Source organism: Cucurbita pepo, chromosome 5 (assembly GCF_057944985.1).
Source record: "Cucurbita pepo subsp. pepo isolate OVF chromosome 5, ASM5794498v1, whole genome shotgun sequence".
Lineage (NCBI taxonomy): Eukaryota > Viridiplantae > Streptophyta > Magnoliopsida > Cucurbitales > Cucurbitaceae > Cucurbita > Cucurbita pepo.
In genome coordinates, this window is record NC_141802.1 from 2666294 (window position 1) to 2684893 (window position 18600).

At 36.9% G+C, this 18600-nt stretch overlaps 2 protein-coding genes across 3 annotated transcripts; one reads left to right on the forward strand and one right to left on the reverse strand.

Moving 5' to 3' along the window:
* Nucleotides 1–2275: 2275 nt before the first annotated feature.
* LOC111794751 (protein LATERAL ROOT PRIMORDIUM 1) lies at nucleotides 2276–4602 on the reverse strand. Its single transcript, XM_023676884.2, has 2 exons — nucleotides 2919–4602; nucleotides 2276–2841 (listed from the first exon to the last, which is right to left on the reverse strand). The coding sequence occupies exons 1-2, from the start codon at nucleotides 3649–3651 to the stop codon at nucleotides 2483–2485; spliced, it is 1092 nt and encodes a 363-aa protein (XP_023532652.2). The 5' UTR covers nucleotides 3652–4602; the 3' UTR covers nucleotides 2276–2482.
* Nucleotides 4603–12623: 8021 nt separating this feature from the next.
* LOC111795818 (uncharacterized) lies at nucleotides 12624–17668 on the forward strand. 2 transcript variants are annotated; one of them, XM_023678411.2, is made up of 8 exons: nucleotides 12624–13157; nucleotides 14060–14170; nucleotides 14256–14870; nucleotides 15438–15520; nucleotides 15696–16097; nucleotides 16176–16259; nucleotides 16350–16444; nucleotides 17229–17668. In XM_023678411.2, exons 1-8 carry the CDS (start codon nucleotides 13148–13150, stop codon nucleotides 17296–17298), a joined length of 1470 nt encoding a protein of 489 aa, XP_023534179.2. In that variant the 5' UTR covers nucleotides 12624–13147; the 3' UTR covers nucleotides 17299–17668. The 2 variants fall into 2 exon arrangements, with proteins under 2 accessions (XP_023534179.2, XP_023534178.2); XM_023678410.2 differs by having other exon boundaries at nucleotides 12626–13157; nucleotides 14256–14906.
* Nucleotides 17669–18600: the final 932 nt, after the last annotated feature.

Genomic DNA, 18600 nt, shown 5'->3' on the forward strand with positions numbered 1-18600 from the left:
ATCAACAAAAAACAACAAAAACAAATTTAATTTATAAATAATAATAATTCTCGATAAAGAAAATCATAGGAATTATTATTATCAATACAATTAATTTATTAAAATGAGCATAATTTAATATCTCTAATGTTTAGATTCTAGGCCCTCGATTAATTTGGCAACTCGGTCAGAGTCCTGGTCTCCTCCCACTACTTGGAAACTTACGGTTTCATGTTCTATTTCACTTCCCGATGAGAGTTCTTTTCACCCTTCTCTTACGGTACTACTTCACTATCAGTCACCCAGGAGTATTTAGCCTTGCAACGTGGTCCTTGCTGATTCACACGGGATTCCACATGCCCCATGCTACTCTAGTCAAAGCGTAAGCTAGTGATGCTTTCGGCTACTGTAATTGTTTCGTTGGATAACAAGACCATCAATAATTGAAAAAATGACCTGTGCCTAAGATATTGAACTATGCTCGGACAAACAAAGTCGAGTTCAAACCCTAACTCGAAATAAAGAGGGGTGTACACAACAACGCGACAATCCTACTTTCTAGTGTCTTTCACTAAACTAAGTAAGAATTGAACAGTCAAGAAACATAAAATCTCATATCACATCTTCTAAACCGAACACAGAAACAAGACAAACAATACAAAGACCTAACATAATTTCCTCCCGCTTTTCACATCAAAAGGATATAAACGAGTAGCGCATTCGATTGACTACTCGACAACGGTGTCTCTCGAGATTATAAACAGCTCGATTCAAATAGTTGATTCAAACAAAATACCCACTTCAAACTCCAAATATCAAGCAAGTAGAGGCATTTAATGTTAAGGCCATTTTTAGAACAATAAATGAATTAGGTCAATAATAGCATACAAGAAATAATAAATTTATGCTCACTTCATACCCCACAGGACACTAGACCTATGAACAACAGACAAAAACAGAAGCAAACATGTCAACAATGAAAAACACCAATAATTCACCATCTTAGGCTATGAACAATAAGGTAAAGAACCAATTCAAACGACCCAGATTAAAATTCAGCTGAACGATCAAGCTCGAGAGAGGATATTGAAAACGGGGTCGAACCGAGCAAGAACGACGAAGAACAGTACTCGAAAAACATTAGAACAGAAGGGAAACAAGGATTTTTCGGATTGAAAACGTAGGAATTTCATTGGGAAATATCAAAATTGGACACAACAAACTGGTCGTAGGCTAAAAGAACAAGAACAGTGAAGAAACAAGACATGATTTTCAACGTTTTCAGCTGCTCAAACTGTGCTGATGATTGTGACAACTGAGCAGCCGGATGAGCTAAAAGACTAAGAACATCACCAAACAATGAAATTCAGGATTCTCAGCTTCTCTAAAACATTGAAAAAGAGAACATAACTGTACCAAATCGACCAACCATACAAAAAGCAGACAGTTTCAACTGAGATTGCTTTTGTTAGACGAACACGACTCTCCACAATGGTATGATATTGTCCACTTTGAGCATAAGCTCTCATGGCTTTGCTTTGGGATTCCCAAAAGGCCTCATACCAATGGAGTTAGTATTCCTCACTTATAAACCCATGATCATTCCCTAAATTAGTCGATGTGGGACTTCCATCATCCAACACCTCCCCTCGAACAAAGTGCGCCTCCCCTTAATCGAGGCTCGACTCCTTTGGAGTCTTAGTCATTTTTGACTGCCTTCGAGGAGGGGCTTGGCTCCTTTTCTTTAGGAGTTCTTTGTTCGATATTTGAGGATTTGAGGATTTATCAATCTATTGGCACGACTAAGTTTAGGGCATGGCTCTGATACCATGTTAGACGAACACGACTCTCCACAATAGTATGATATTGTCCACTTTGAGCATAAGCTCTCATGGCTTTGCTTTGGGCTTCCCAAAAGGCCTCATACCAATGGAGTTAGCATTCCTCACTTATAAACCCATGATCATTCCCTAAATTAGTCGATGTGGGACTTCACTTATAAACCCATGATCATTCCCTAAATTAGTCGATGTGGGACTTCCATCATCCAACACCTCCCCTCGAACAAAGTGCGCCTCCCCTTAATCGAGGCTCGACTCCTTTGGAGTCTTAGTCGATGTGGGACTTCCATCATCCAACACCTCCCCTCGAACAAAGTGCGCCTCCCCTTAATCGAGGCTCGACTCCTTTGGAGTCTTAGTCGATGTGGGACTTCCATCATCCAACAGCTTTGAAAAAACAAGCAATTGTTAGGCATATGAGTGAACAGTAGTGAGCGCACACGCAAGAAAAATAAGAACACACGAAATGAAATGGCTCAAATTCCTATGATTATGAACTGTTCTTAATGAAAAAATAATGGAAGAAAACTGTAGATTGATCATGAATTTAACGGATATTAAGAACGGATTGGTTAGTAGAAATATGATATCATAAATCAGATGAAATTACATAATTGCGGGTTCTTTTTTTGAAATTGTGAAGAGAATCAGTATGAAATTTATCAGCTGATTTGATTACCGTAATTTGAACCGCCGAGAAAACATGGAGCGCCGCCGCCAGTGGCGGCAGCATTGTAGACGTCCGATGGATCAACAAGCGGAGAAGAAGAAGAAATGCCATTCCGATTGTTTCTGGTTATTCCACCGCCGTCGCCTAAATGCAATTCCGAAACATTCGGAAACTCATCTCCTGGTTCAACGCCTTGATCGTACAAAAAACCTTTGAAGATATGTCCGCCGATTTTAACCACCGCTTGATAAGCGTATTCGTCGTCGCCGTCGTCCACCGCCGTGACTCTCACGCACTTGAAAACCGCCGGTGCACGTACTTGTCCTGGTAATGCCTCTGGAAAACCAGCATCTGAACGAAACGAAATTAGTTTCAAATGGAAATTGAAGTAATTACGTAATTTAGGGTTTGATTTAGATTTAATTCACCTTGATGGCTAGAGCTCGTATCGAGGCTACGCGGCGGCGTCGTATTGGAAGTGGAAGTCCGAGAAGTGGTTTGCGAAGCGATGAGTCGCGGTTTCTTAGCGCCAGAGGTGGAGGCGGATGAACCAGCAGCGGCGATAGCAGTTACCCCCATTAGTTGCCGCTCTCGCCGTCGCGCTGCAGGAACCCACGTGCTCTTCACGTGAGTAGTGCAATCGAACCCTCGGCTTCGACAACAAGTTCTGCAGCGTCTATGACTACAATCCTTCTTCGCTTGGTTACCACAGTCCTGACACGTGGTCGTCGCCGACGACGACGAAGCTAAACCACCGGTGATACCGATTCCGTCGTCGAGAAGTCCATTGTTAGCGGCGGAGGGATTATGGAGGTGATGATCCAGAGACGACGGCATTTTCTTCAAATAATGATTCTGTTGCCATAACTGAATCCCTCCGCCTCTGTTACTACTCCGATTACTCAATAAATTATCCTCCTCAACGCCGAGGCAGGGCCCGGCGGTGAGCAGCGGAATAACGCCGACGCCGAGAGCGGTGGCGGGGTTAGAGACAGCGAGGGAATGAGGATCTGAGAGGAGGTTATTGTCGTGGTGGTGAGGATTAGGGTTGAAAGAGGAAGCCGGTGCAACGACAAACACATCTCGGAGGCCAACCATGCTCATTTCTGATCCAAGGCCGTAATTAAGAGACCTTTGAGAAGCAGCGGCGGCGGACCACATGGAGGCGGAGGGTAGAACAGGAGGGGGAGGAGTAGGGCCGGCATTGAAGCCGAGAGAGAGATCATCAGGGGCGGAACGAGCGGCGGAGGAAGAGGAAGCCGCCCAGTCTGCAAAAGCACCGGAATCAGAAGGTAACCTCCTTGTAGTAGCCACAATTTAAATACGGAAAATCAGAGGGAGAAATTAAAATTAAAATTAATAAATTAAAAAAAAAAATTGGGATCGGGGAATTCAATCTATTTAGGCGTTATATGGGAAGTGGGGTCTGTCTGAATTTGTAGCAGAGAGATTTGGATGACAGAAAAAAAGGAAGAACAGGAAGAACAAGAACAAGAACAAGAAGAAGAGGGGAGAAAATAAAAAAACAAAATTAAGAGAGATGGGTTTTGATTTTTGGATTTGTTGTTCGGGGCTCTTATATAATCTTCTTCTCTTTCGTATGAACACCAGAAATGCTTCTGCTTCTGCTTCTGTTTCTTCTGCTACTGGTTCTGCTGCTGTTTCTGCAGCTGATTCAGCTCAGCTTCTGCTGCTGTCGATCACTGAGTACTGCCACAAACTTTGGCTTTTTGGTATAACAAAGAAAAAGGTTTAACTTCTAGAGAGACAGAGAGAGGGAGGAAGACAATGAATTGGAAACTCTCTCTCCTTTATTTTCTCTCACTAAAACCACCATTTTCTCTCTCTTCTCTGTTCATATTTATGGTGGAGAAAGTGAAACGGAGGTGGAGGTGGAGGTGGTGGTGGTGGTGGTGGTGGGTTTGTTTTTTTCTTTCAATCTCTCTCCAATAAGAACACCCACCAAGTTTAGAGAGAGAGAGAGAGAGGGGCGCGTGGGTTTCACGCGCCTCTTCATAATGGAGCAGAGAGAAAAAGGAAGGGAAGTCTGAGTAGAGCGGCTAAAGTCCTCTCTCCCAAATCCTTCTGCTTTGTCGATTGATTGGATTGTATTGTTTGTCGGAAACCCTAGAAATTATTTTATCTCCTGTCGGACTTTCTTCTTCTTCTTTTTTTTTTTTTTTTTTTTTTTTTTTTTCTTTTCCTTCCCTCCCTTTTTAATTAAACCTCTTTTTCATTTATTAATATTAATTATCCATTTTCACCTAAATTAAATTATATTTTGGATCATATTTAATTATTTCATAACTAATCTCAAATTTATTTAATAGCATTGTTGGATGATAAAAGTCCCACGTTCACTAATTTAGGGGAATGATCGTAAGTTTATAAACAAATAATACACTCTCCATTGGAATGAGGCCTTTTGAAGAAGCCCAGAGCAAAGCCATGAGAGCTTATACTCAAAGTGAACATATCATACCATTGTGGAGAGTCGTGTTCGTCTAACATGGTATCAGAGCAATTCCCTAAACTTAGTCGTGCCAATAGATTGGTAAATCCTCGAATGTCGAACAAAGGACTCCAAAAGAAAAAGGAGTCGAGCCTCGATTAAGGGCAGGCGTGCTTTGTTCGAGGAAGGTGTTAGATAATGAAAGTCTCACATCGGCTAATGATCATGAGTTTATAAACAAAGAATACACTCTCGATTGGAATGAGGCCTTTTGTGGAAGCGGATAAAAGTCCCACATCGGCTAATGATCATGAGTTTATAAACAAAGAATACACTCTCGATTGGAATGAGGCCTTTTGTGGAAGCGGATAAAAGTCCCACATCGGCTAATGATCATGAGTTTATAAACAAAGAATACACTCTCGATTGGAATGAGGCCTTTTGTGGAAGCGGATAAAAGTCCCACATCGGCTAACGATCATGAGTTTATAAACAAAGAATACACTCTCGATTGGAATGAGGCCTTTTGTGGAAGCGAATAAAAGTCCCACATCGGCTAATGATCATGAGTTTATAAACAAAGAATACACTCTCGATTGGAATGAGGCCTTTTGTGGAAGCGGATAAAAGTCCCACATCGGCTAATAATCATGAGTTTATAAACAAATAATACACTCTCGGAAGCGGCTGGCAAAGCCATGAGAACTTATGCTCAAAGTGGACAATATCATACCATTCTAGAGAGTCGTGTTCGTCTAACAAGCACTATGCAACATTTAAAAAAAATGGTACATTAAATGTTTGTTTTATTCAAATTACGACTCTGGATATGATATCATCCATTTTCAGCATAAATTCTCGTAAATTTGCTTTTAACTTCCTCAAAATGTCTCGTACCAATGAATATGTATTATTTACTTATAAACTCATGATCAACCTCTTAATTAGCTGTTGTGAGACTCATCTCCCAACAATCTTCAACCATCCTCCTCTCGAACAAAGTATGTCATAAAGCCTCCTCTGGTCTATAGCGCCCTCGAACGGCCTCCTCGAACAAAATACAATCGTCGGTCGACACCTGAGTCACTTTTGACTACACTTTTAGGATTCACAATTTCTTCGTTCGATATTTAAGGATTCTATAGGCAATGGTAAGTTAAGAGCGTGGTATTTTATTAGAATTTTTTTACTTAATTATTATTATTATTATTCTCTTTCTAACAGCTGATTTTAAACATTTTGTTGCAAAATAAATTGAATATGGAGAAAATTTTCTAAATTAATTTTGATATTTCTTTTACTAAAATCAATTTTAAGAACATAAAAAATCTAGCTCGAGCAGTACGAGGATTTCCATACTGTCGTCTCCACGTCATGTATGCACTGAATGGAGAACATTTCTTTTGTAATTACTTAATTTTAAATTAATTACTTTTTATTTATTTGTCCTTCTTATCCAGTTAATCCATTTTTAGTTATTTAAAAACATAATTTCATGAATCATTTATTAAAAGAAAAACATTTTATTGCTTTGTTCGTCTCCCACGCGGATTAATTATTATTATTTAATTTTATAAACTAACTTTTAAAATAATTTTCTGTTGTGTTATAATTAAAGTGTCTATGCATGCAAATAAATAAAATTTAATTTTATTAATTAAAATTGATATGAGAGTAAATAGGGATAGTTGGAGGACGTGAAAGAGAAAGCTGAAAAGCTCTAATGGCCTTAGCCGCAACTTTTGGTCCCTTGGCTTGGCGCTGGGGCCACGAATCTTCCCTCGCTTTCCCACTTGTTTCACAAATTTAAACTATTTTTATTTTTTTACTTATATTTTAAATTAATCTCGCTACTAAAAAAAATATTGAATTATTTACGAATCTAGATATTAGAAAATTCAAAAATATTAGTCTTGTTCGAGCGAGAACATAAAATAATTAGAAGCTAAATTGAATGACTTTTACAAAAACGCGTTACATGTCGAATTTATGAATAAATTCCCTCGAGTTACTTTTCAGTATATATTTAGAGCATCTTCAACTTTTGAACGGCTAAGATTCCTAATTTCACAAGAATAAAGAATTTCAAAGTTTGAAAATAGTTTTTTTTTTTTTTTTTTTTGTCTTTTTATAATTTAAATTTGAATAAAAATTACGATCGGTTCGTAATTAGTTGGACTCATCCAAAATTTTGAGACTGGCTCGAATGACTCGTATGGAATTCAGAACCGACCCCAATTGAACCCACAATTTACAAGTTGGGTCCAATTTGTTTATTTTTAACTATTTTATAAAAAATTATACGTATTCACCATAAAATTCTAATATTAAACATTCTCAAGTCACACATTGTTACTAAATTTTATTGCAAATGTCGAATATTATTAATTTTGTTTGAGTTTAGTTGTGAACTTTATTTTCACGTCTCACGTCTGTCAATTTTACATGACCAAAATGAATCAATTCGAACCAAACTAACAGATATAGGGTTAAGTAACTCGAATTGTTCGGTTAATTAGATCATATAAATACCTTTCATTTAAATCTTACCTTTTAAAATTGACATAATTTTGGTGCAATTTTGGGAAGATGGGTCAATTTTGGGGTGAAGTTGTGAGAATTAGAAACTAAGTGTGGAGAAAAATGGACCACTTTATATATATATATATATATATATATATATATATATATATATATATATATATATATATATATATATATATATATATATATATATATATATATATATATATATATATATATATATATATATATATATATATATATATATATATATATATATTTTTTTTTTTTTTTAAGGTATGGTGGGAGGTTATGAATATTGGTTCTCTATGATGTCAATTTTGGCATTCATCCCACCACTAGCTTACTCTCATGGTGTGTATTGTAACTTATAAATCCACCCCATTATTTTTGCCTTTTTGTATCATTACACTCCTTTCTAAGTCAACTTTGCTTTAATAATGCTTCCCCTTCCTTTGATCTTTTAATTATGCCACAAATTATTTTTATTTTTTATTTTGTTTTACGCCTTTTAGAACTATATACTTAAATGACCACACGAGTATATACTAATATTATTAAAAGCTCGAAGTTTTCAGCTAATATACAAAGGGTGCACACGACTGGACGAATTCAAAATGTCGTGTTGGTTGGGTTGGGTGACTCGAACAACTCGAATAGAGTAATTGGGTTGTCATGTCGTTTTTTTTAAAAATTATTTAAAAAAATTATACTTATTCACGACACAAATTAAATGAATAACTAAAATATCAAAAATATTATTAAATATAAAAAAATAATAATAATATCAACTTTTTACCAGTCATAACACATCACTAACAGTTGCAAAAGTTAAATATTTTTAAAGTATAATAGGGTTGAGTTGGGTTGGGCTAGATTCCAGCGAACATTCTTTACAGGAATGTAAGAGGAGTGTGAAGATCTCTCTCTAGCAACGCGTTTTAAAATCGTGAGACTAATATCGATAGTAATGGACTACTAGCGGTAGACTTGAACTGTTACGAATGGTTTCAGAGCTAAGCACGGGGCGGTGTGCCAGCGAGAACGCTGACCCTTAAGGGTATGGATTGTGAGATTCTATATCTGACCTATAAGAGAAACAAACGTTCTTTACAGGAGTGTGAAAATCTCTCCCTAACAGATACGTTTTAAAATCATGAGATTAACGACGATACATAAACAATCTAAAACAGACAATACTTGTTAGCGGTAGACTTGCACTCTTGCAGGTTGTAACCTCGTTTTCGAGTTTATCGAAAATGTTAACTCACGATCTAATCAAATTTTTAATTTTTTTTTTTTAAATTCAACCCATTTTAAATTAAAAAGTAAATAATAATATTAAAGTAAAAAATAAAAAATAAAAAATACACTAAGGGAATGGGTTCGAGACGGTGTGAATTTCCAAAACCCATCCGTACAGATAAGGAAAAAGTGCCCCATTTATGAGATTAATATTAAAAATATGAACTGTAAAGTATAAAACAATATTTAAAAAATAAATAAAATATAAAGCGATATGATTCTGTTTAATGTCTTAATCAAACTCACTCTTGTAATTAATTAATTCCTAATCTTCATGCACTCGCTTAATTACTGCTCTGTTTCCCTCAGGTTTTCCAACTTTTCTGCCATTATTATTAATCAAAATAATTCCACCATTATTAATAACTATAATATTAAATTTAATTATTTAATATAATCTTGTAATTATTGCGGTTCACTTAGATTCCTAATATATTGCTCATATCTAATATGCTTAAGGTTGGTTAATAAAATTATTATTTAAATACGAAATTGATTACCCAATGTCATCATTAACTCTTCTAAATATATAATTTAAAATCGAATAATTAAAATATTTAAAAACACAAATAGAAGCGAGATCTTATTTAATTGATTCGGGTTGTCTTAAATTTGACACGTGGCTTGCTTGGTAGGAATAACACGAAACTAAGAATTTTGGGTTGGTATGATTTTACGCCTTGATTTATCCTCAACTGACGAACGTCGAGGAAAAATCCTTAAATTTTCGGGGGTGTTGGATTCTCACCAATAGTTGCGTTGTTTAAGCTGACATTGTCAACTCCGCTTCGTCTATTACTGTTCGTGAGTGGAACATAATATTAATTAATAATATTTCAGTCTCTTTACGGTTCTTTTAAAAAAAAAAATAGTTTAAAGACGTAAAAAAAATAGTGGATATAGGAAACAATATTATCATAAATGCATTTTAAAAGTTGATTATGGTCGAGAATTTAAGTATTAAAAAAAGCGAAAAAGAAAGATAAATGAGATTTTAAAATAGGGTTTAACTAAGCGTAGGGTCTACTTTAGGAAAGTTGGAGAATATAATTAATTGTTATTAATAAGGAATTAAATTAAATTAAACACAATAATTACTAATCCCTAACAACCTTTATGCTTCAACTCCATTAGCTTAAAAGGCCTCTCTTAGCTTTATTATTATTTAAAAATTAAAATATTTGGTTAATATATATATATATAAATCCACTACAAAAATAGATTTAAAAATATACCGAGACGCAATATTTTTGCTCTAATTAAACAACGAGTTTTCTTTGTTCATACTAGTTTTGAGTCGATCATTTGACGTTTGGAGAAGACCCACAAAAGAGTTGTTCCCGGTATGTCTTCGGTCGAAACACAACAACCTACTATCGCTACGAGAGTGCTCGTACAGTAATAGTCGACATGTTCAAGACTAGGACCCCATGCCTGATCCTTTTCCTAAAGTTACGGATCCATTTTGTCGACTTTGGGCCTACGTTGTTCCATCAACAATTGATGCAGTTATGAGTATAAGGGAACGAAGACGTTGTTGAACTTGACTCTAGTCCGATTTAATCAAATCATTCGAGAAGTGTAAGACAAAGGAATATTATAAATGTTCCTAAGATAGTTTGGATATGTGTGACATAATAAATATGGGTGCGATTAATTACATTTATGGAAGAGAATTAATTTATTTAATTGAAAAAATGAAAAAATAATGTTTTTATTTATTTATTGAGAGATACGTGTCGGGCGTCAACTCAAGCGTCAAGTCAAGGACGTGACAAATATTTGCGATCACCGTCCAAAATAACCTCATCGTTGACTAATCAACAGTCCCAAACACACACATCATTTCACAGCCTCATAATTATTTAAAATAAAAAAATAAATATTAGGGGAAAAAAATAAATATTGAGATTTTAATATAATAAATATATATAATTTGAAATAATAATATTTTATTTCTGGGGTTGTCGGCCGATTCTGGAGCATAAAATTTCACCCCAACCCCCTCTATTATTGCTTTATTTCACTCGAGCCCCGTGTTGTTTACAACTATGCCCTTCTTCACTGCGCATTTCTGGGAATGGCCCCTCGATAATATTCTCTCATTTAATTCCATTTATTTTAAAATAAAAAAGGCATTTAGTTTATTTAATTTTTAAAATTTTAATTTTATATATTTAATTAATGGAATTATCCCTATCCCAATCCCATAAGCGGAAGAAAAGGCGTAACAATAAGGCCAATAATTGGGGTTCACGTTTCTCACATATAAATAATAATTGGAATTTTTTAAAAATTAAAAAAAAAAAAAAAAGGAAAGCGGCGGTCTGAGAATCATCAGTGATCAGAGCAATCGAATTCTCCAGTCTCGGTCACTTCGCTCCTTGAGAAAGTGTAGCACACGCGCCGGTAAAAAACTAAGAGCGTGGAAGACACGTGCACAGTGAAGAAAGGGAGAGGGAAAAAAGGAAGATGGGAAATAATAGTATGCGGGCGAGTGTAGAGTAAAGGATGACACGGTGAGCGAGACATGGAGGTCAGCCTCGAGCCCTGCAAACCGAGCTTGCCCCGATCTTCATCTCATTGCCCGTACTTTTTGTTTTCTTTTTTTATTAATATATATATATATATATATATATTAATTATTATTATTTAAAAAAATGAAAATATTTAGCGTGAAAAATGACTGGCATAAAGTGAAGGCTACGGTAAACTCCAAAACCCTGCAACGCCATTCCCCTACTTCCTTCTGCCTATTTTCTTTCTATTTTTTAAATAAAAATAATAATTTCTTTGTTGTGAGGGATAAATTAAATATTATTTAAAATAAAAAACTGGATTTTATTTTTTATTTAGAAAAAAACTGTAATTACCGTAGGGGTAGTAGAGTGGGTTAGTGAAAAAAGAAACCCTAGAGTACAGAAGGGAGCCAGTAGGGGGTTAAGAAGGAAGTGACACGTGGCAGAAAATATGTGGTCGTTCAGAATCTAGAATGGTCACGGACGGTAACTCCCGATCTGTGAAATGTTTTAATCTTCGAGACCAAATTCACATTCTCCTCAAACTCCACGTCTCTTTTTTACATTTCTTTTTATTTTATTTTTTAAAAATTAAATCATGGATCTCTCTTTGGGCCTAGGCCCATCAATGACGTCAACTCGGTGTAAAAGCCCAATATTAGGCCCATTAAATGTACAAGTATACGATATGAAATATTATAAATGTGGGCTATTTTCCTTTATAGTCAGGCCCAATATAAGCCCATTTTAAACTAAAGCCAGAATGTGGGTCCCAATTAAAGCTGTACAGCCTGTATTTGCAGGATAGCCCCTGCATTTTCATTAATTACGATCCTTGTTTTCAAGATTTGACATTTTCATTTAATCCTTTAATTGGCGAAATTGTTATCATTAATTCTTTTAACACATTATTAGTATTATTATAGTTCAATAATAATATCATAATGGCCCTTGCATTTTCTAATAATTGCACCGTTTTAAACATTTGAAATTACAAGATTTAAGGTAAGAAAATGTAACATTTTATTTAAATTAATATAAAAAAAAATATTAATAGCAATTAACACGATCAAATACATATAACCATAAAAGCATAGCATTAATTTAAACTAAACAACCAAATAAATTAAAATTCACCCAATTTAATTTTTCTAAATTAAAAATAAATTATTCAATGAGACGGTCACACTCGTAATAATTATATTAAAGTAAAAAATAAATTATAATAAATATTTTTGTTTTTTTAAGGGAAAAAAAATATAAAAATGAAAGATTTGAAAATTGAACCCCAGGAATTTAACAGCCCAAATAGATGAGTTTTAGAAGAAAACTGGGGAATGGAATTAGAATGTGGGGGTGAAGAAAACAACGATTTCCTCGTTCCTATTTTTTCCCTTTAAAATTTGTGCTTTTCTTGCTGGAAGATACTCGTACGAGTCATATCGGAGGAAGAGAGACATGACAAAACACCCAAAAATGGATTTAATTCTGAGCGAAAGAAATTTTTTAACTGTAAATAGTTATTGCAACAAGCAACCCCATACGCCAAACTTAAACAGAAATTCTTCGTTTCTGTCTCTTCATCTTCATCTTCATCCAAATTTTCCCCGATTTTCTATGTGGGTTTGGTTTTTAATTATGTGTTGATTAACGAACCTCTGGAATTTATGTAACCTGTCTTGATCTTACCATTGTTTTGTGCTTCAATCTTGTTTAAGCTTCGATGGGTTTCTCTTTTTGGGTCGGTATATGCCGAAATTTGGCAGTAGGGCACAGCCGCGGAGAGAGATGCGGGGGATGAGATAAGCAAAGCGAAGGAATCCAAGAAATCTACGCCATGGAAGAAGGTATTTCCTCTACAGATCGTTGAATCGCTTCCTTCTTTTATTTTGTTCGTGGGATTGGATTGGATTGGATTTGTTTTGTGTTGGGTTAGGTATGTTTCTTCTTGATCAATCGGATGAACAACCAAATAGAAAATCGATTTAGTTGCTGGGTTGATGTTTCCTTTCAAATGCTTGATGTTGTCCTGCAATGAATCCTGTTTGATATTGTTCATTTCTTCTTGTTTGATTCCGTTTTTTCGAGGCCACCGCTTGTAGATATTGTTCTCGTTGGAACACCGTGATATCTGGCTCTGATACCATTTTGTGTAACAGCTCAAACCTCTACCGCTAGTTGATATTGTCCTCTTGGCCAGCAAAACCAGACACTGAACCGTGTTGTAGCTTTCCTAGTCAAGAGGACGATATTTGCTAGCGGTGGGCTTGAGATATGAGTTTGAGTTAGGTAGAATACATTTGATCAATTGGGGGAACGATCAAACATAATGTTGAATCTGTGCCGTGTTGGTTTTTCGATTTGATTGCTTGATGTTGTCCTGCCAGAAGGAAGCTTGGGTAGGAATGGTTATGGTGGCTACTGAGCCAAAAATGTTTCTTCCCATTAGATCTATTTATGTGGCAAATGGCATGTTCTTGTATCTCATATACCGAAAATGGCATTGTTATTCCCTTGGGACTCGATCGAAGCTTCGAACGCTGACATTGTGGTGATTGCATAGGCTTATTGCTTGATGTGGTTACATGTGATCCCACATTCATTTACTACAAATTTCCATATAAATTAAAAGTTCGAATCTCTGATGTTTTGGCGTTTATACATTGCTTACATTGTTCTTCAACTCTAGTAGATGAAATGCAGGGTGTTTGTAGCTATATTTAGTGATTTCTTCTTTTCTTGAACTCAGAATTGGGTAACGTTATGCATTCGGAGGAGAACAAAGATTCAACCGAAAAGAACAAGAAACGGAAGCTCAAGACACCTACCCAGGTGATCGCTTTAGAGAAGTTCTATAACGGTAAAACTGCATCCTTTTGTCGATCCCTCCTCGAGGTTCTTTATACTCCCTTTAATCTGAAAGAAGTTTTTAATGCCAATTCCAGAACATAAGTATCCTACAGAGGAAATGAAATCACAGCTCGCCGAGCAGCTGGGTTTGACTGAGAAGCAAATATCTGGATGGTTTTGCCACAGAAGATTAAAAGACAAGAGATTTTGTGAAACGTATACGAGTGTACGACAGGATCGTTCGAGTGGTGTCATTCAAGACCTTGGCAGTGGGCTTGCACAAGATTCATGTGGTAGCACAAAAAATGGAGACTATTGGTATATCGATCCTCGGGAAGTTGAAAGCCAAAAGCCTTATGGCCATGAACTAGCTACCGATAATGTCCTTGAGCGGAGGAGTCAGTATACCGAAAATGTTAGTAATATGGATAATACGCCTTCGGAAAGCAGCTCGTCTTTAAAAGATAGGGTATTATCTCAAAGTGAGAATCCATATGATACAGAAGTTTCTCAGTATTTAACACATGAGGGTGCTATTCCCTCATCAAATCCAAAGGCTTTAAACTCCCTGCGGTATAAACCATCTGGCTATTTAAAAGTGAAGGGCGAAGCAGAAAATGCTGCTATTACTGCTGTTAAGAGACAGTTGGGCGTGCAATATCGGGAGGACGGTCCACCGCTTGGTGTGGAATTCCAGCCACTTCCTCCTGGTGCGTTCGAGTCCCCAGCTAAAGGTCCAATCCATGGTAAACGATAAAATGTATTTCATCGTCGACAATGTTCCTACTTTTCGTAGTAATCTCTTACATAGCATATCAATTTGCACTTGTAAATGAAAATGTTTTTCCTTATTGTTATGCATAATAAACATTGTACTTTCCATTTTGTTTTCAATTCTCAATTTATTTCTTTATTTGTCAGTTCATAGTGCCATTGCCCATGCTTAGGTCTCTAATGATAGATGAAGGCAAATGACGTTCTATAAGATCGGAATACAACTAACGAAGCGTAGATTGCTAAAAATTTAAATTCTAAAGAACGACCGACATTTAGTACTGTAACCTTGTGCCAGACACTCGAAAACTAAAATGGATATACTGAAGTGAATGATAAACTAGATGATGAATCGATTGTCGAGTGCTTCATCCTGTGCAGAATGTTGTCATGCCTTGCGGTATTTTGATTTTCTTCTGAATTTTACCTTCTATGATCTTATTCGACTGTTACATCGAGCTTTCATTGAGCATCGTACCTATTTTTCTATGGATACTTCACAGATTCATACTATACTGGGAATCATCCTATACTTCCTCGTTCTCCAGAAATATCGACAACGAAGAAACAAAGAGCTCTTGGCTCTGTAAGTGGACCTTAACTATGCCCTTTTTAAGATGTTACTTTATTGTGGATTTTGTTTGATGATCTATATGCATGGAATAAATCTGTGTTGAATTCAAAGGCTTCATCTTAGCTAAAGGATATGGAAGATGGTAGTTCTAATATTTTTCTTGCCACTCTGTTTGATTGCTCTGCAGAGGTATGAAGTACACAGTTCGAATATGAGTTCTCAGGACTCGTATATGGAGGAAGCAGTCCCGACCAGCGCTACATGTAGACCCGAGTGTCACGACAAGAATTCTATGAACCAATTAAAGAAAGGTTCCAATTATTACAACAAAACCGACCCTTTTCCCCCGCAGAACTCTCCGTTGAATATGTACGAGGAATCTGGTGGGTTGACATTATCCAGTAGTAGCAAACGGGATCATAGAATAAACTCTAGCTATAACATTCCTAGTAGTAGAACTGATTCTGTTTCCAACAATCATGGGTCCTGTTCTTCAAAAGTTGCTAATGAACAGACAGAGATGCAGCTGCATAACCATGGTTGCGTTGGCTCGAAGAGTTTCTATAGGAGCGGTAAAACGATGCCAAAGGTCCGTATTTCATACCTTTTTATTGAATGTTCTTGTATTATTTTCTGAATTTTTCTGATCTTTTTTGTGTTTATACAGGAAATGTTCAATGGAGAAGAAAAGACAGTAAATGGAAGTAGTGATCCAGTTAGTGGGAAGATCCTACCAACAAAGGACATGGCTGTGAGTTTAAGTGGTGTCATGTTTTGCATAATGCTATAACATTGTTGTATTGTGGTTCCTTGCTTACATTTCCCCTACTCGTGTATCAAGGTTGCAAATCGATGTCCGTTGGATTTTCCTCGGTCGAACTACGCTGCAAAATCATCCTTTTCCGGAAAACCGGGGTGGAAAAATCATGCTAGAAGGTCAGTTCAAGTAACTGTTGCTAGTAGCATGCCAATTATTCTGCATATTCATATTGAAGCTCTCATTTTTGTCGTCTTTTCTGTAAATGCGTCTCATTTACACTGTTCTTTTTGCTGCTTAATCCCAAGATCTGGTTTCTTTCTATTCATGGCTTACCTTCCATGGTGAGGTATGCAATATACTTTGAGATGGACTTGGTCTTAAAATTTGTTCAAGACGGCCGGTAGGCATCAAAAGAGACCATGTGAGAACCCACCTCGGTTGGGGAGGAGAACGAAGCATCCTTTATAAGGGTGTGGAAACCTCTCCCTAGTAGACGTGTTTTAAAAACCTTGAGATGAAGCCCAAAAGGGAAAGCCTAATAAAGAGGACAATATCTGCTAGCGGTGGGCTTGGGCCGTTACAAATGGTATCAGAGTCAAACACCGGGCGATGTGCCAGCAAGAAAGCTGAGCTCTGAAAAGGGGTGGATTGGGGGGTACCACATTGATTAGAGAAGGAAACGAGTGCCAGCGAGGATGCTGGGTCCCGAAGGGGGTGGATTGTGAGATCCCACATCGGTTGGGGAGGAGAATGAAGCATGTGTGGAAACCTCTCCCTAGTAGACGTGTTTTAAAAACCTTGAGGGGAAGCCCAAAGAGGACGATATCTGCTAGCAGTGGGCTTGGGCCGTTACATTTATAGTCTTCTTGCTTTTACCTTTAATGTGGTTAAATAACATGAGTGCTTCTCCTTGGAGATTTCCAGTGAGGTATATATTAACAACTATACATGTCGATGTAGATCCACGACGGAGATGCTATACAGCTTCACTGTCGATGAAGCGGAAGATACGAGTTCATCGTTGGATTGAACAACAGTAGAGTTTCGCTGGGTCTAGAGATTCAGAGTACATAGTTTGGAATTACTGTAAATTGGGTAGCAATATTAGTAGGTTGCAGTAAACCTTAGGCAGATTCTGGCTATCAGCCTCCCTCCTTCACCCTATCCCCTCTCTTGTGTACAAGTACAGAGCCTGCATTTTATAACTGTCTTTCTGAGGGAAACTCTATTTGTTTTTGTGCGTGGATCTCCGTATCGGGTTTTCGGGTTGCGTCGATTTGTACTTCTGTAATGTTGTTTGATTGACAGAGAAGCATCGACAATGTATCATAACTGCATCGTCCATTTGTAACTCGATAGCTTTAAATGTATGATTCTGATTGAAATGTTGTGATTGTTCATCTTCTATCCATCCTTGCACATGAGAATTCCCCCTATCAAATCATTGTTCGATAGCTTTCTCCCATGAACCAACACGAACCATTCATTACCTTGGCTGCTCGATAGCTTTCCATCTGGTTCTCCTCCCCTCCCAACAACACGGGAGCACATGAACCAACACGAACCATTCATTACCTTGGCTATGAGGAAAATGGTAAAAAAATGGGTTGGTTTGGACCAGAGAGAAAAGGAAGTTGGAAGATAAAAGGGAGTGGCTTTTTAGGCAGGCATCATGTGGGCGGGTGGGGGGGTTTGCAAAGGCACTTGGAGGAGGGGCCTGCCTTAGCCTCTCACTTTGTTTGATAAGCTGATTGAGATATAGAATCAAAGCATTCAATGGACGTTAGAGCTTCGTTTACTCCTCAAGCTTTAGAATTTTTTTAAAAGGTTTAGGGTTGAAGGGATTAGAGGAGGACCACTTGGGGGACTTTTCAAAAGCAACTCTCTTACAACCGACTCGTGTGGTCTCCATCACCTCTCAACCCACACCTTTTCCAAATTCTGTGCCCACCTTCACCTTCTTATTCCTCTCATTCTTAACCCTTTCCGTAAGTTGGTCCGTTGGTGCGATGACTTTAGCTCAGAACTTGAGTCTATACCCAAAATCAGCTTCTGTATGACTTATGGAATGAAGAGAATTTGAACGTTATCTTGAAATGGAAAGCACTTTTTAAATCTAGGTGGATTGTGAGATCCCACGTCTATTGAAGAGGGAAACGAGACATTTCTTATAATGTGTGAAAACTTCTCCCTAGTAGATACGTTTTAAAACCGTGAGGCTTACGGTGATACGTAACGAGCAAAAATGGATAATATTTGCTAGCGGTGAATTTGGGCTGTCACTGTCTTCTTTAATTTGGGCGGACACTGTCTTCTTTTACAAATTACAAAT

Excerpts from the sequence above, each read along its gene's own strand:
- LOC111794751 (XM_023676884.2), bottom strand. The coding sequence starts at position 3,651 with ATGTGGTCCGCCGCCGCTGCTTCTCAAAGGTCTCTTAATTACGGCCTT. Across the intron at positions 2,842-2,918 it reads TACGAGCTCTAGCCATCAAG|ATGCTGGTTTTCCAGAGGCA; the intron begins GTGAATTAAATC and ends CGTTTCGTTCAG.
- LOC111795818 (XM_023678410.2), top strand. Across the intron at positions 14,171-14,255 it reads TTTAGAGAAGTTCTATAACG|AACATAAGTATCCTACAGAG; the intron begins GTAAAACTGCAT and ends TGCCAATTCCAG. Across the intron at positions 16,098-16,175 it reads GCGGTAAAACGATGCCAAAG|GAAATGTTCAATGGAGAAGA; the intron begins GTCCGTATTTCA and ends GTGTTTATACAG.